The following is an 18,257-nucleotide window of genomic DNA, read 5'->3' on the forward strand; positions in this document are numbered from 1 at the left end:
CATCCTATCTCCAAACCTTTTCAACCTATATGCAGAACAGATTATCCGGGAGGCTAGGCTCTATGAGGAGAAATGTGGGGTCAAGATTGGTGGACGATTTATCAACAACCTGCGTTATGCAGATGACACAACCCTGCTTGCTGAAACTGAAGAGGACCTGAAGCGCCAGCTGCAGAGTGTCAAGGACTGCAGCCTACAATATGGATTGATACTCAATGTCAAGAAGACAAACTCACCACTGGACCAATTGGCAGCTTCAGGATGGATGGTGAAGAGATTGAGATTGTACACAGCTTTAGTTTGCTTGGCTCCATAGTCAACAGTCTTTGCACCAGCAGCCAGGAAATTAAAAGGTGCATTGCCATGGGAAAGTCTGCTGTTAGGGACCTCTCCAAAGTACTGAAGAGCAATGGTGTCTCTCTGGAGACTCAGGTGCATCTGATATAGGCTATGATCTTCGCAATCACTTGTTATGCATCAGAGAGTTGGACAATCACCAGGGAGGATAGAAGGAGAATTGATGCCTTTGATCTGTGGTGCTGGAGAAGAGTATTGAGAATACCATGGACTGCTAAGAAAACAAACAGATTTGTCCTGGAAAGGGTTAAACCGGGTGGTTCCTTGGAGGCAAAGATTCTGAGGCTCCATCTAACATACTTTGGACATGTGAGGAGGGACCGGTCCCTGGAGAGGAATATCATGCTTGGGAGGGTGGAGGAACAGCGCAGGAGAGGAAGGCCCTCTATGAGGTGGATTGATTCAGTGACTGGGATAATTGGGATGGGAGTGTCAGAGACAGCGCGACTGGCATAAGAAAGAGTGGAGTTTAGGGCTGTTGTACATAGAGTCGCTATGAGTCGCAAGCCACTCGACGGCACATAACAACAATAACAACACAAATAACTTTAATAAATTAATAACTTTAGTGATGATAGAGTAATAAAAATCCTCAGGTAACAAACAACTTCTTTTCTAAAAGGTGCCAAACAGTCATTTGAGGAGGGCTTTGCATCTTAATTCCACAATTTTATGCCCACTAAAGTAAAACCGTAAAAGGATGAATTGCTATGACTTAGAGGATAAATGTTCTTTATTAAGCTTGGGAAATATAAAGTTGTCGATGCAATAAATAAGACCAGAAGAGCAAAATCATGTGGATTCACGGTGATGACAATCTTATTGAAATAAGTGACTTTGGGTCCACTGGATGACTGCTTCCTCAGGTTGTTTTTTAAGCGCTGCCTTTTCCCAGCTGCTGGGGAGATCTCTGTAACCTACCCTGGGATCTTTACACCAGCTGAGTGCAGAGAAGACTCTGTGTCTGTGTCTAAATATCTTGACTTTGTACCCGGAGCTGTATTTTACCTTAATGCAGTTAAATATTCTCATCCCAAAGCAGAAAATGCTGTTTAGGGGCACCGTTATGCCGACTTTCCCTTCTCATTTTGCACAGCGTGTGGAACTGTTTTTCCTCTTGGGAAATTAATGAAAACTAGAGAGAGCTTGGTGATAGGCGAAGAGCAGATTGAAAAGTCCAGGTTGGAAATGGCTCGGTCTTATTTTTATCCATTTAACCAGTGATGTATTTAATTTTATTTGATAACATGTACTAGGACAACCTGGACTGCCAGGATCAGGTCTCTAATAATAGGCTGGGCAGGGAACTGTGAAGAAAATTTCTATCTCCTCCTAAATGAATTCACATATGTGCAGTGGCAAATTGCAGGTGCACTGGTATTACAGGAATGGGCCCAGGGCAACAAAATATTCTGCAACTAATTAACTTTACATCCCAGTCAATTATGCTTCAGCCTTCTAAAACATCTGCTGAGCAACTAAAATGCAAACCTTTTCGATGTTTTATGCATGCAGCAAGTCCCAGAGCAATAAATTTAAAATCTCTTGTCTTATTTGGTTCATTCTTTTCATTTTTTCCTATCTTGTTAAATCCTAAACAAAACTTTTATGTATTTAAGTTTAAACATAAACAATTAGGCCACACATCCTTGTTTTTGTCACAGGGCAGCTAATAGAGCAAAACAACATTAGCATTTTCTTTAGGAGTATTGTTGTTGTTATGCACCATAGAGTCAGAACTGACCCATAGCTGGCCCTCTGTTAGGTTTTCAGAGGCAGTTAATCATATGGGAGAAGATTAATCATCCTCTCCCACAGAGCAGCTATTGGATTTGAATTATGTGCCTTTGGGATTACAACCAACCTTCTTGCCACTAGAATTCCCTTTTAAGAGTATGTTGTTGTTGTTGTTATGTGCCGTCGAGTCGTTTCCGACTCATAGCGACCCTATTCACAACAGCCCTAAACCCTACTCTATCCTGCGCCAACCGCACCACCTCTGACACACCCATCCCGATTACCCCAGTCACCGAATCAATCCATCTCATAGAGGGTCTTCCCCTCCTGTGCTGTCCCTCCACCCTCCCAAGCATGATGTCCCTCTCCAAGGACCCGTCCCTCCTGGCAACATGTCCAAAGTATGTCAGACGAAGCCCCAGAATCCTTGCCTCCAAGGAGTAGCTTGGTTTAATCCTCTCCAAGATTAATCTGTTTGTTTTCCTGGCAGTCCAGGGTACATTCAGTACCCTTCTCCAGCACCACAGGATTCTAAATTATCCAGTCAGATCCCTTGCCTTTAACAAAATTAAGAGTTGTCAAATCTCACCCGTGTAGACTCTGAATTTCATGATGTCTAGGGGTGGGGGGAGGGGAAGAGACATAATAGGCTGCATCTTTTCACATGTAATTGCCTTCTTGAAAAGTGTAAAAAATTTAAAATGTAAAAAAGCACAGAATTTCCCCAATTTTAAACCCATTTCTCTCAGGTTGATTTTGACTCATGTCAACCTCGTATGTTACAGAGCAGAACTGCTTCATAAGACGTTCCTGTCAGATTTCTTTCTAGAATAGGAGCCCTGATGGCTCAATGAGTAGTTACTCAGCCTTTTGGATTTGCCAGTACATATATGTGAGAAAATACCTGGAAATCTGTTCCTGAACAGATTTCAGCCAAGACAACACTTTGAGGAGTTCTGTTTGGTTGTATCAGAATGCTGTGAGTCAAAATTGACTCAATTTCACACAGCAATAATACAGAAGCAAATCACCAGGACTTTCTTCCTGGGGGCCATTGTTATTATTTTTATGTGCCATATGGTTGCCTGTGAATCATGTGACCCTATCAGCAACAGATAGGGACCTTGTCCTAGCCTGCACCACCCTTACAATCACCCAAACACCCCAGCTTTTTATTATCGTCACTATGTCAGTCCATTCTCTTGAGGTCTTCTCTGCTCGCCTACCTCTCCTAGGATGATGTCTTTTTCCTTTTTTTTTATTAAATTTTATTAATTTAAATGAACATTTACAGAGATTTTGGGTTTCCATTCATTCATTATTGTACTATTTTCTCTACCCTCCCCTCCAGTTCATTTGCTTTTTTGTTTCCCTTGAAAATCTGTTTTCATTTTCCCATTGTCACAGTGCTTGTGAAAGCCAGTTCGGATTAATCTCCTTTGTCAGTGTGTCCTTTGCCATTCCCTGTCACTCCTCCCTGAAAGAGACTTCACCCTGATTCATAAGGAAAAGGGGACGGTGTATTCTCTTAGCTACTTCCTGCTGAAAAGGGACACTGTAGATTTCAGGGTGAAGATCTTCTCTCGCTACTATAAAGGGCCCATTTGGCAATAGGACACACATAGACTATTGTGGAGACTGATTTTGAAATTTAGATGCACTATTATAAATTTTTCTTAGCTGTACATGTTCATATCCTTGAAGATGTATGATGGAAGTGTTGAAGCCTAGAAGACACAAATTTAACTAACAAGTTAAAAGTACGTGAGTCAAAAATTAAAAAGCAATAATATTCCAAGTAGAGGTTCTAATAGTTGCACAAATCAAGTTACAGAGGGAAGGTAGTTCTTAAAAGGCCTATTGACCAGCACTTCATCTCTTATAGTATAAAGGTTAGGAACCACAAGATGTAGATGCTCAACTATGTCATTTATTGTTCTTAAGTCCTGGAGTGAATTCCATCTACCACTGGGTAGTTTTATAGCTCAGAAGTCCACATGCAAGACAGAGGTGAAATAAGGAACTGCTTATGAGGTTTTCCGTCAATTTCAACAACTAAGAAATAGTAAGAAGAGTTGGGACCTCAGAAGGCTTTTTGGACCAAATAGTAGGCTCTGTGTCCAGGAGAAAATGAACATACTTACCAGTAATGTTAATGCTCACCCACAGCTCTTCTGGGAGGATCTAAATCGTTGAAGCGTTCTCCTTTGTTTCCAACTGGGAGCTGGGGCCTGTGAGTCTTTTTCAAAGGACTAGCCCCTCCTAGTAACATTTCCAATGTATGAGAGTGAGATGAAATCTCGCCATCCCTACCTCTAAAGAGGGAGTTGGTTACACTTTCTCTAAGACAAGTCATTTATTATTTTGGCAGTATATGGTATATTTAATATTCTTAGCCAACACCACAATTCAAAGGCCTCAATTCTTCTTTGATCTTCCTTATTTGTTGTCCAACTTTCAGATGCATAGGAAGCAACTGAAAAGGCAATTGTTTAGTTGAGGCACACATTTATCTTCAATTTTTATCTTTACTCTTAAGCACTTTGGAGAGCAGTTTGTCCATGTATTTCCTCAGTGCAAAGTCTATTTTGATGTCTTGACTTTTGCTTCATGAATGGTACTTACGGAACTAAGTAAATGTAAATCTTTTACAATTTCAATTTTTTGTTCATCTCTCAGGAGGATTCAAACCACCAACATTGAATTTAGTGAATGAGGAAAACCATTGTGCCACCAGAAGACCTTTACTTTAATAGAGGTTTAATTCCAGTTCCTATTCAGAAAGAAGCATGAATAATTAGATCTTTGTTGATATTATATTCCATGGAGTACCTACCAGTTCATGCTGAATGTCCAGTGAGTTTCACAGGCAGTAAGTTACACTGGAGGAGATTGGGCAACTTTGTCCTTGGGGACAACAGGTTGATTAGAATTTTATGCCTTTGGCTTGGTGATGTAAATCCACTAAACCCCTAGAACTCCTATAATAGATAATAAACTCTGGTGGCCTAGTGGTAAAAAACAGCCTTACAATCCCAAAAGCACATGGTTCAAATTCACCAGCTGCTCCTTCCGTGTAATTTACAGCCTCTGAAAATCCTCTGAAGTGTCAGCTAGGATTTGGTTCCAACTCAATGGCACATAACAACAAAGTATATATACATATGCATACCAGAAGAGCAATGATGTCAATCTAGGGACTAAGGTATGCCTGATTGAGGCCATGGTCTTCACAATTACTTGTTATGCATCCACAAGCTAGACAATGACTTAGGATGATCAAAGACAAATTAATGACTTTGAGTTGTGGTTCTGGAAAAGAACATTGAAATGAGTAAATGGAATTTTATAATTGTTCCTTCCATGTGGACTATAAATCAGAAGGATCTGCAATCTCCTTTTACTGCCCTTGAAAATATTCTGGAGGGGTCAGTTGTCAGTTAGTTCTGACTCTATGGCACACACACACAACAATAAGGTAAAATGCAGAAATTAATGATTAAAACATAAATTAAAATGCTCTGTCTTTTTATTGCAGAAGACATTAAAATGTTATAACATGTGCCTTCTTTAAAATTTATTAAAATAGATGTTCATGAAATTAAAATTAAACAATGAACCTACAGAAGATAATTTTATCTATCCAATTGGAGAGGCACTCTCACTCAAGTTTACATACAATTTATAATGCTGTATGTTTTATCAATTATAGCTTTGATCCTCAAAAAGGCTTCTGGTGTCAACTATTGGAAGGAGGAAAGACCAAATGCCTTGGAAAAAGTAAAGGCCGAAAATATCCTCCCATGGATCCAGAGGTAATATTTTTTCTAATTTTTTAATTACTCTGTTCAAGTTCTGAACAGTTTCAAACAAGTGAAAACAAACTTATTTTGTTGTTATACTCTTCCTTTATTATCAATGATTTTATATATTTAAAATATGTTAGATACAAAGAAATAATTAGATACACATTCACAAATCATTGTTTAGTATCCCTAGATATTGTTGGCTGCTAGAAAGTAATTTTTAAAAATGCTGAGTAGTTTAATAGTTGTTTTTATTATGTGCCATTGAGTTGCCTGAAACTCACCTCTGAAGCCTGCCCTGTCCTGTGCAGTCTCAGTTTTTTTGACACACCTAGCCTCATTGCCCCAGTTGCTGTATTAATAAATCTCATCCGGGATCTTCCTCTTCTGTGCTGTTCCTCCACCCTTCAGAGTATGATTTCCTTCTCCAAGGACTGGTCCCTCCTGACCATATGCCCAGACTCTGTGAAAAAGAGCTTGTGCTCATCAACAAACAAATGGATAGAGAAGCTCTGGTATATTCACACAATGGAATACTATGTAGTATTGAAAAACAAGGAACTCATGAAATATTATGCAAAATAGATGACCCTGGAGGATATTATGCTGTGTGAAATATATCAGTCACAAAAGGACAAATATTGCATAGGACCACTATTGTAAAATGGAACTGACATCAGAGTTGAGAGAAGACAGAAAAGGAGGGGAGGAATGATGTATATTGCATTGAAACAGATGAGGGAGATATCTGTTTAAAGGGATATATAAATGGGTATTCTTGTCATTACAGAATTTCAGAGTGAAGGCTGCATTGTGGAGTAGTGGAGTAGACTTGGGGGTGGGTTGGGGAGGGATTGCATAAAAATGAAAGAGTTTTTATTTCTTTTTGAGGAGAAGAGTGAATTGGAGGGGAGGGGGTAGGTAGGGAGAAAAGTGCAACAATGAATGACTAGAAACCCTAAGTCTCTGTAAACTTCCATTAAAATTAATTTTTAAAAAAGCTAAAATGAAACTGGAAAAAAAATTTAAAAATCGTAGCCTCCAAGAAGAAACTTGATTTCACCCTTTTCACAGACAGACCTATCTGCTTTCTGGAAGTCCGTGGTATATTCAAGACCCTTTTCCAGCATCACAATTCAAAGGCATTGATTCTTCTTCTATCATCCTTAGGCATTGTCCAGCTCTCTGATGCATAGAAAGTAATTGTGAAGATCATAGCCTGGATTAGTTGCACCCCAGTCTCTACACTGACATGGTTACTTTTCAGTAGTCTGAAGAGGTCCATGATAGCAGATTTTTTCCAGTGCAATTTGTCTTTTGATTCTTAAATGCTGGTGCTAAGAGTGTTGATTGTGGAGCCGAGCAAATTATAATTGTTAACAACCTCTATCTCCTCTTCATCTATCATGGTACTTCCAATTGGACCAGTAATGAGAATCTATCTATCTTCTTGATGTTTATCTTTAATCCATATTGAAGACTACAGTCCTTGACCTTCAGCAACAAGTGCTTCAGGTCTTTTTGTTTTTAAACCACACTGTTCTTTATTCATGGAATAGCCCCCTTTAACTCCATGTTGGATCATACACCAATAAAAGCCCAGAGGAATTTCTGCAGATAACCATTGAGAACGTGCATCATACTTCATTGTCAACGTAATCACTCCATGAAGAGAAGGACAAAGTGGAAGCAGAATGAAGAACAAGGGCTGAAACCCTTAGACACTGCAAGACATTCAGATGCTTGGGATAAAAATAAAATGTAAAAGGAAGCCTTCCAGAAAGGAGTGGACAACTGGGAAAGGAAACAGCTGAGGTGGCTGGGGGACAGGAGACACAGCTGGGCTGCAGCTGATAGGATACACATGGACCCAGAACCTGAGAGAACCTCTCTCAGCCTTTTAAAAGACCCTCCACAAGGACAACAGATAAAGTCCCTAACTTATTAAGACCCCTGTGGAGGTTACCATTTGCATCCTGAAAAACTTAAGATGCCAAAGAGCCCCATAACTGCTGGGTGGACACTCTAGCCAGAGCCTTTTCCTAAAGCGATATACTCCCCTCTCTTGGAAAGGGCTAAACCGAAGAGCAAGAAAAGGGAAAGGAATAAAATTGCAACAGAAGATGGGGAGAGCATCTCCTTGGACAGAGTCTGAAGAAGAGACAAAGAAGTAACAAAGGAAAAAAGAAAAAAATTAATAAAAATGTCTGTATATGGTGCCAGTGAGTTCCTATTCTGTCCACAAAAATAACCCAGGCTATTTTGCCGAACCATCCTGTCCTCAATTTCAGCAAGCAAGGTTGTGTCATCTGCATAACGTAGATTGTTGGTGAGTCTTCCTCCAATTCTGATACCACATTCCTCCTTATAATGCTCTGCTTCCTGATGGATATATTCTGCATATAGGTTGGAAAGGTATGGAGAAGGGATGCATCCCTGACACACTCCTTTTCTGATTTTGAACCATGTAGTGTTTTCTTGCTCTGCTCGGAGGACTGCTTCCTGATCCAAAAATGGGTTTTGCATATGCACAATCAAGTGTTCTGGTTGTGCCAGAAGCAGATTGTGCCAAGAAATCTGGAAGACAACTACCTGGCCAACTGACTACACGAGATCCATATTTATTTCCATTCCAAAAAATAAAAAGGTGACCCTACAGAGTGTGGAAATTATTGAAAAATTTCACTAATATCACACACAAGCAAAATCCTGCTGGAGATTATCCAGAAAATGACTGGAACAGTACATTGACAGAGAACTACCAGAAATACAAGCTGGCTTTAGAAGAGGCCATGGGACTAGAGACATCATCGCCAATGTCACACAGATCTTGATAGAAAGCAAAGAGTGCCACAGAAATGTCTATCTTGTTACATTGACATCTGACTCTGTAGATCACAACAAATTGTTCCTAACCTTGAGGAAAGTGGGGATCCTAGAACACTTGATTGTGCTTATATGAAACCTATACTTTGACCAGGAAGCAGTCCTCAGAAAAGAGGGTTTAATATAAAATCTCAAATTATTCATGAAACAATTGTTTTAAATTGAATTAAACAAGTATCATTTCTGCATGTCCCATATATATTGTATTTGATGCCTATGTCATGCATGTTACTGAACTAAGTTAATGGCACATATTCAAGGATAAAACAGTTATACATTGTTACTTACTGTTGTCATTAAGTGTCATCAATTATAACTCATAACAATCCAATAGGCATGACATCTAAACCCTGCCCTATCCTGAGTCATTGTGAATACTTCTAACATACTGTAGCCTTTGGCTATAGTCACTGGGTCAATCAATTTTGTTGAGGGTCATCCTCTCCTTCTCTGACATTTTGTCTTTCCAAGTATTATGTCCTTTCTAAGAACTGATCGCTTCTGAAAACATACCTGAAGTATGTGAGACAAAGTTTCACTATTCTTGACTCCTAAGAACAACCTGACTGAACCTTCTTTTCTAAGACGTAGAACTTACTATCTGAAAAATATGGAAGGATCAGAGAAAAAGCTGACTTCAACAAAATGAATTGACACAATGATCATAGAAAAGGGGTGTTTTAGGATGTTGTTGTTGTTATGTGCCATCGAGTCGCTTGCGACTCATAGCGACCCTATGTACAAGAGCTCTAAACACCATTCTATCCGGTGCCAACATAGCCATCCCAAACACACTTATTCCCACCACTCCAGTCACAGAATCGATCCATCTCATCGAAGGTTTTCCTCTCCTTCTCAGCCCCTCCATTCTGCCAAAAATGATGTCCCTCTCCAAGGACCAGTCCCTCCTTGCAACATGCCTAAAGAATGTCAGACGAAGCTTCATAATCCTTGACTCCTAGGAGCATCTGGCTTCATCTTCTCCAGGAAAAACCTGTTTGTTCTCCTAGCAGTCCATGGTATATTCAACACTCTTCTCCAGCACCACAGCTGAAAGGCATCAATTCTCTTTCTATCATCCCTATTCACTCTGATGCACAGCATGTAATTGCGAAGACTATAGCCTGGATCAGGTGCACCTTAGTCTCCAGCCTGATGTTGTTGCTCTTCAGTACTCTTGAGAGGTCCCTCACAGCTGACTTCCCCAATGGAATTCTTCTCTTGATTTCCTGGCTGCTGTTACCAAGAGTGTTGATTGTCGAGCCAAAATCAGTAATGAATACTGATTTATAGTAGACTATAGAAACAATAGTAAACTAAGCTACAAAATGAGGCAGAAAAAAATGTTTCAATAAAAGTCATAGCAGAAGAAGTTATGATATTAGTTTATCATTCCCAGATGGGTATGATATACTGACTTTGGAAAAGGATCCTTGGTGGCACAATGACTAAGATTTCTGTTGCTAACCAAGTTTGGTAGTTATAACTCACCAGTTATTTCCAGTGAGAAAGAGAGCAATCTGCTCCTATAAAGATGACAAGTGTAGGAAGCCATATGGGGCAGTTTTGCACTTTACCCTGTGTCATTGTGAGCCATAATTGACTTGATTACACACAGCAATAACATATAAACGAGTTAGCAATTGACTTGGCCTGATATAATGAATATCTGAGGGTGGAAATAACTCAAGTGATACTACAGCATATAACTACCATAACATCCTGATACTACAATATTGAACTCAATAATTTCAAAACAGTTTCAGAAATCACTTTAATCTGCCAAGAAATGAATGTCATGTTCCCACTACTTCAATAAACATCTTATCCAGACTTTGAAGTGTTTACAATATGGCTTAAGAGAAGAAATGTAATGAAATAGTTGGCGAATGATACAAGACAAAATGCAATTGTGTTAAATCCATTTCCATGGTATATACAAAAGTTGCTTAGGGAATTTCATGAAGGAAGAGGCTTGTTTGTGTTATAATATTGAGGAGAGTTTATGAGAAATTGGGGAAAATTGACCAGGTAGAGAAAAATGTGTGGCCCAATGCTAACTACACCCACAGAGGAAACATGTTCTTTTTCTATTTTCTTTTTTTTTGTTAAAACTAGAAAACCATTTTAACTAGGTTATGCTATGTGATAAGTGGTATTAAAGAAGAAAATTTAATCCTAAGCTAGAGGATCAATATAAGGAGTACTCGGCACACTGAGGAGGTGTGTGACAATCCAGAAACCTCAGTAATAAATGGTGGAAATAAAATTAATCTATTTACATATTTAATAAGACATGTATTATAAATAATTCATTCAATAAGGTTCAATCACTTGCACTTAAACAAGAACATAAGAAAAACAAAGAAATTCAGTTGCCGGAACTTCATAATATTTAAGAATTAGAGCTGTTGTTGTTAAGTGTCGTCAAGTGGACTATGGTTCATGATTACCCTACGAACAACAGCTCTGAACCTTGCCCTAACCTGCATCATTCTCAAGATCTCTGTACTACTCAAACTCATGGTGATAGTTACAACATCAGTCCATCTTATTGAGGGTCTTTCTCTTTTTTTTCCAACTCAATACTGTTACCAGCACAAAGTTTCTCCAAGGACTGGTTCTTCCTGAAAATCGGCTTAAAACAAGTGAGATGAAGTTTCACCATAATCACCTCTAAGGAACTCTCTGGATACACTTCTTTCAAGATAGATTTATTTGTTCTTTTGGCAGTCTATGAGATATTCAGTTCTCTTTGCCAATACCAGAAGTAGAGAACTCTTAATTTTATATATATATATATATACCGCTTTTGTTATGTGTCTTTTGAGTCAGAACTGATGAAAACCTGACCCACCAATTAGTTTTCATTGACTGTAAGTCACATAGGAGTAAATTGTTCATCTTTTCCCCATGAGGCAGGTGGTGGATTCAAGCTGTCTGTTTATAGGTTGGTGGTGCAATTTCTTACAACCTAGGCAACTACAGCATCCTATCTGGTAATCTGTGTATCATATATGGAGCTCTTGTTGCTTAGTGGTAAAGAGTTGCATTGTCAACCCAAAGATACATGGTTTGAATCCACCAACTTATCCATGGAAAATAAATGCAATTTACTGTCTCTAAAAATGTGCTGGAGGATCAGCTATGGTTACAACTCAGTGGTGCATAACAACAACAATGTATGTTGTTTATATGCATTATTACAGTCAGATTTATATACTATATCTATCCATCTACTATATATGTGTGTGGATATATATTTATAGATATAGATGTAGATACAAATATAGCTATATCTATAGATATATAGATATCTATATCAATTAATCTAACATATCTATCTATCTATCTATCTATCTATCTATCTATCTATCATCTGCCATAAAGTCAGAACCAACCCACAGCTGACCCTCCAGCAGGATTAATCACATGGAAGGAGACTGCCCATCCTTCTCCTGTGGAGCAACGGGTGGATTTGAACTGTGTGCCTTAGTGATGTTAACATAGCTTCTTGTCTCTAGGCCACCATATTTCCTATATTTTTATATAATATAATCTCTGATATATATGTTATTGTTATTTTGTACTGTTATGTCAGAATTGACTCATAGCAGACCCTCCAGATGATTTTTCAGAGGCATTTTAATTGCACAGGAGGAGATACCCATTTGGAGGTCTATTGGTCTATGAATTTTTGTTTTCTTCATGTTGAGATTTAAACAATATGGAAAACTGTAATCTTTATTCTTCTTCAGCAAGCAGTCCAAATCCTTTCTGCTTGATACAGATCTATTGTTCAGAGAGTCCCTATGAATCATAGTCAACTCAATGTCACCTAACAACACCACAAAACTACATTTGAAAGAGCAAAATAAATAAATGAATATATGTGCCTCAAAAAAAGTCAACTTTTTTCCTAATGTCTAAAAATAAACCTATAGTTATATTCTTAGAAATAAAATAGATTAAATAAATAAATCAAAATTTAAAAAAATTCATTTGAGTGTGTTAGCAGTATTAGCATAAAAACTGGCTTTATAAAGCACTCCCCGTTCTCCAACTACCAGTATGATCTCACAAATTAGCAACAGCTAGAGGATCAATATAAGGAGTACTCGCCACACTGAGGAGGTGTGTGACAAACACCAACATAGAAGCAACAGTGTAGATTTGTGTAAGCACCCAGATGCATCCAGACTGGCACGTGGTTCACCAGTTTCTGTGGAAAAAAAAACAACCCCAAAATAAACTCAAAACAACCAGCCTGCATACCTGAATCACATGAGTCGTTACCTGACAGTTCTGGGATCTATAGAACCTTCTAGAAAATCTTTTCAGCAAACTCAAAAGACCACCATAGAAGAACTGAGACTTGAGCCATAATGTTTTTGTTGTGTTCTATCGAGCAGGAACTAACCCATAGCTGCCCCTTCTGCCCATTTTCAGAGTCAGTTAATTGCATGGGAAGAGATTTTCCATCCTTTTGCCACCGACGGAGCCTCTGATGGATTTGAACCACAGGCCATCGAGATTGCAGTGCAGCTTCTTGTCACTAGGCCGTTAGTGCTCCCTTGAGCTACGGATGGAACTGATAATATCAAACTATAGGGATTTGCATAGTTGGATGAGCATTTACCGTTATGTTGAACTGAAGATTCTGATTAAGAGTGTGCTATTAATCTTAGCACATAGTATAGTAAAAACAATGCGTGTGTGCGTAATGCTATTTTAGGGAATTATAGTGGCCTGGTGGTAAGAAGTTGTACTACAATCCTAAAGGCACATGGTTCAATTCCAGCAGATTCTCTGTGTGAAAAGGATGAGCAATCTCCTTCTATGCAATTTGCTACTCTTGAAAACTTGCTGGAGTTGGTTCTGATTTGATGACATGCAAAAACAATATGATTATATATTTAATCTATCTTTTTTTCTTGGATCCATATCAATGCTTACAGCAATATCAGTCAAGAAAGCAAAAGGTGTGTTGCATTAGGAAAAAATGCTCTCAGGAACACTCTAAAGTGCTAAAGAACGATGACATCAATTAAAAGATTAAGGTGCTCCAGTTCCAAATAATGATCTTATCATTTACTTTCTATGAATCTGAAAGTTGGACAATGAATAAAGATGGTAAAAAAATCAAGGCCTTTGAGTTATGGTGTTGGAGAACAGTGCTGAATATCCCACGTATTTTCAACCCTCCCCAATCCCCCGCAACAAATCTGTCTTGAAGGAAATGAAGCTTGGGTTTTCTTTAGAAGCAAGGATGGTGAACTTCATCTCATATACTTTAGGCATGTTACCAGGAGGGAACAGTCCTTAGAAACACCCAACATGCTTGAGGAAGACTTAAGGGAGCTCTAGTGGCCTAGTGGCAAGAAGCAGCACTGCAATCCTAGAGGTACACAATTTGAATCCACCAGATGCTCTGCTGGAGAAGGAGGGATAATCTCCTCCTGTACCAGCTAGATTCAATTTGACGGTACACACACAAAAAAATAAAATTTAAAAAATGAGGAAGACTTTGCACAAGATGGATTAACAAAGTGACTGTAAACAAAGGGCTGGAGAATTGCGGAGATTATGAGGAGAACACAGGATAGGGCAATATTCATATCTCTTTTTGACAGGGTCTCTGTAAGTCCTAGTCAACTTGGCAGTGCTTGGCAACAGCAGTCTTGGACCAATGTAGATTTATGCAGTGGGAGAAATTTATTCTTAAACACAGATTACAAATTATTATGATTATACTCTTATTTCTTTTTATTAATTTCAATGAACATTTACCGAGATTTTGGATTTCCATTCATTGTTGCACTTTTCTCCCCGCTCACCCCACCTTCACCCACAGTTTGCTCTTCTTGAAAAGCAAAATTCCTTCATTGGTATACAATCCACCCCCCACATACACACCCACACCCTCACCCCAAGTATACTCCACACAGCATCCCTCATTCCTAACTCTTATGATAATCATAATGGCCTAAAATATATTACTTTTAAATTGTTTCTCTCCCTCATCGGCTTCAATATACATAATTTCAATATACATAATTTATCCAGTTTTTCTCAGTCTTACCCCCATTATACTTTTATTTTACAAGCGAATTTTCTAAAACATGACCATATTAAAAACAAATACATGTGCTTTTATATTGCTTATTTCTGAAGATTGACTACCACATAAGCCTCTTTCTCACTCTTCTCTAGTAACATACTTTGATCAACATGTCTCTCTGTGTAGACTTCACAATACCTACAGTAAATATGTATATGGCAGACACAGGATACTACTGCATCTATTATCATTTTGCTAGTGAGAAAGTCTGCTGTTAGGGATCTCTCCAAAATACTGAAGAGCAATGGTGTCTCTCTGGAGACTAAGGTGCATCTGATAGAGGCCATGGTCTTTGCTATCACTTGTTATGCATCAGAGAGTTGGACAATGACTAAGGAGGATGGAAGGAGAATTGATGCCTTTGAGCTGTGGTGCTGGAGAAGAGTATTAAGGATACCATGAAATGCTAAGAAAACAGATTCATTCTGGAAAGGGTTAAACCGGGTGGCTCCTTGCAGGCAAGAATTCTGAGGCTCCGTCTAACTTACTCTGGACATGTAGTGAGGAGAGACCGGTCCTTGGAGAGGGACATCATGCTTGGGAGGGTGGAGGGACAGCGCAGGAGTGGAAGGCCCTCTATGAGGTGGATTGATTCAGTGACTGGGACAATCGGGATGGGTGTGTTGGAGGCAATGCGATTGGCACAGGACAGAGCAGAGTTTAGGACTGTTGTACATATGGTCGCTGTGAGTTGCAAGCAACTCGGTGGCACATAACAACAACAGTCCGTTGGTGCTTGGAGTTCTTCAGATACCTGAGCAGACAGCTCTAGAAATCTACTTCCCAAAACACAGATGTTGATAATCCTGTGGAGAGAGTGCTGCTTTAATACACAATTCACCATGAGTTGTGATTGACTCAACAACTGTTTCGTTGGTTAATTTTTTCCTAACTTTTTCTTTTACAGCTACACTTTTGTCTAGTCTGTTCAAAAGGTAAAAGTTAGTGATATGTGATTTAAAAATACCAAATAAATGAATAAATGTTTAATAGACCTCTATGGTAGTAATAAAATTTCCTTGAAAGAAATAGAGGTTGTATGATCTAGTTTGATGAACTAATGCCTTCTTTTAAGTTTCCCTTTTCTGTTTTTCTTTATAGTCCAGAACTTTCCTCTCTAATTACTACCGGGATCATAATGTGGAACTATCCAAACTGCTGCACAGACTGGGACAACCTCTGCCATCATGGCTGAGACAAGAACTACAGAAAGTGAGATAGCATTGGAGACAAGACCAACACTCTCAAGATACTTACATTTGCTATTAAATAGAAAAGGAAACCCCCACATCATCTATCCCCTAATGCACTTGTGATTGTCTGAAGAGGACTATATGAATAAATTTTCTTCTATCATTTTTCCTAAAATGAAAGCTGTTATATATGCACGCATTGGCAATTACTATCAATCCCTGAGTGACTTTATGGGAAATAAAGTGGGGGTTTTGTAACATTACCCATTTCTAGTATGGAGACAGTTACACAGTTTAGTTCCTCTGTAAACTAGAAGGTTTCAGAAACCCTACTGAACCTACTCACTGGTGAATCTCAGTATATGTAAGTGACAAATCATAATCTTGAGGATAAAGGTTGGGATTGAGGTAAATGAGTTTGGTGGTAATCAATATCTGAAATAAGGGCTAATATTTTCTCTTGCTGATCTCGAAACAATTTTGCCTTTGTTATGAAAATAAATTCTATTACTCCATACTCTTATTTTTGAACATTCATTATTTATTCAAAATATAACCCACATATATCTCCTCTGTTGTTCCTCCTCTTTATGAAATCAATTCACTTATTTAAAACGTTGTGAAGTTGTTAACCTCCTACTTTTTTGTTTTTCCTCCTGTAGAAGGCGGGCCATTGGAAAGATTCTATCTTCACTGATACTGCTGTTTTAACTGGCAAGGTGTATTATTCTCATTAGATTTTATATTATGTTTCCATGGGTCTGTCTTGGAATTTTAAGATCAAGGAACGACAATACCTGCTTTGCATGATATCATGAATATGTGCAAAGCCATCTTAAACGGATCTGAAATATTGTTATACTACTAATCTATGTATTTCCATCTTGATAATGGTGTATTATTTATATATATATAAATATTTTACTGTCCAAGGAAGGGGAAAAAAATACCTGCATTAATAAGATACTGAATGAAAGCACCAAGATCTATTTACAGGTGTTCTGAGGCACTTTTGCCTTCTATGTAGTATATGTCAGTCAATTTAAAGCATGGACTTGCATATATAATGATACATATACTATTGTAGATGGTTCTGTTCCTAATGCCTATTAAAAACAAACATAAGCTTAGACTTAACTCTTCAGATATTACTCATTTCCCGATTTAAACCCTATTTCTCAGTCTTACTTTCCAAAAAGTAGTATCTAGAGAAGTTAACGGTCTTTATGTCTTAGTTACAGGTTCTTCTCCCTAAACATCATTGCCATGTTTATTAGATATTGATCCCACTTGTCAATGAATATTTATTAAGCCTTTTATAACCTTTTCAGTGATGAATGAAGTTGAAATTTTAACAGAATAGTACTCTAGTAACATTACTCATCAATCCAGTCTTCCTCTGGAAGGATTTCTTTTTCTTTGTGTTATAGAAATATTATACTAGCATATAATTTTAAAAAATTATCCTCAAAATATCTCAATAGAAAAAAACCCTGTTTTTTGCTGGTCTTTTTAAGCAAGAGAATCAAATCTGAGTGTTTTTAAAAAAGAATCATGATTTTTCTGAATAGTAGAATAAATTTCAATTCTAAATTTATAATTCATTAATAATTTGTTTTCCCACTGCATCTATAAGCTTGTGATATTTTTAAGACAATGTAATTTTTGTGAATATGAACTTATATTAAATTATAAACTATTACTTTTGTTGCCTCTTTACTAATTAGATGAATTCTCATTCTTTTCTGTCACTTACATAAATGTGTGCTTCAATGCACTCCATTAAGTACATAAAATTTGCAATAACCCTTACTTAAAACTGTAATATTTTATTGATATATTTCTCTAATTAATTTTCTTTCTTTTATGAAATGGAGATTATTTTTTACAAGTTAGAGATTTATGGAAGGGAAAATAGATATCTTTCTTATCAAGTACGATTTACTTAACTCTAGATTGTCCTCAGATTTTTAGAAATATAATGTCTTTTCTTCATTTTTCCCTAAATAATATATATTATTCATCAAATATTTATGAAAATCTGAGATAAAAGCTTTTCGAAACACAAGATATCTCTTTTTCTTTGTTCATTTAAATCAGTGTGCATATTTTTCTCCTTGGATCTGATAAGGATGACGGCCAAGTCCAGTTAATTAC

General features: G+C 37.8%; 1 protein-coding gene across 1 annotated transcript in view; it reads left to right on the forward strand.

Moving 5' to 3' along the window:
- Nucleotides 1-16,162, forward strand: part of NDST4 (N-deacetylase/N-sulfotransferase (heparan glucosaminyl) 4) — a 697,622-nt gene extending 681,460 nt beyond the window's left edge. Inside the window, exons 13-14 of the mRNA XM_006881069.1 lie at nt 5,807-5,909; nt 16,009-16,162. Of these exons, the coding sequence (XP_006881131.1) occupies nt 5,807-5,909; nt 16,009-16,128 (223 nt within the window). The 3' untranslated portion in view covers nt 16,129-16,162. The remainder of the gene's footprint in view (nt 1-5,806; nt 5,910-16,008) is intronic.
- The last annotated feature ends 2,095 nt before the right edge of the window (nt 16,163-18,257 follow it).

The sequence above is a fragment of the Elephantulus edwardii genome, unplaced genomic scaffold, assembly GCF_000299155.1.
Source record: "Elephantulus edwardii isolate Elephantulus edwardi_28Jun2011 unplaced genomic scaffold, EleEdw1.0 scaffold00012, whole genome shotgun sequence".
Classification (NCBI taxonomy): Eukaryota; Metazoa; Chordata; class Mammalia; order Macroscelidea; family Macroscelididae; genus Elephantulus; species Elephantulus edwardii.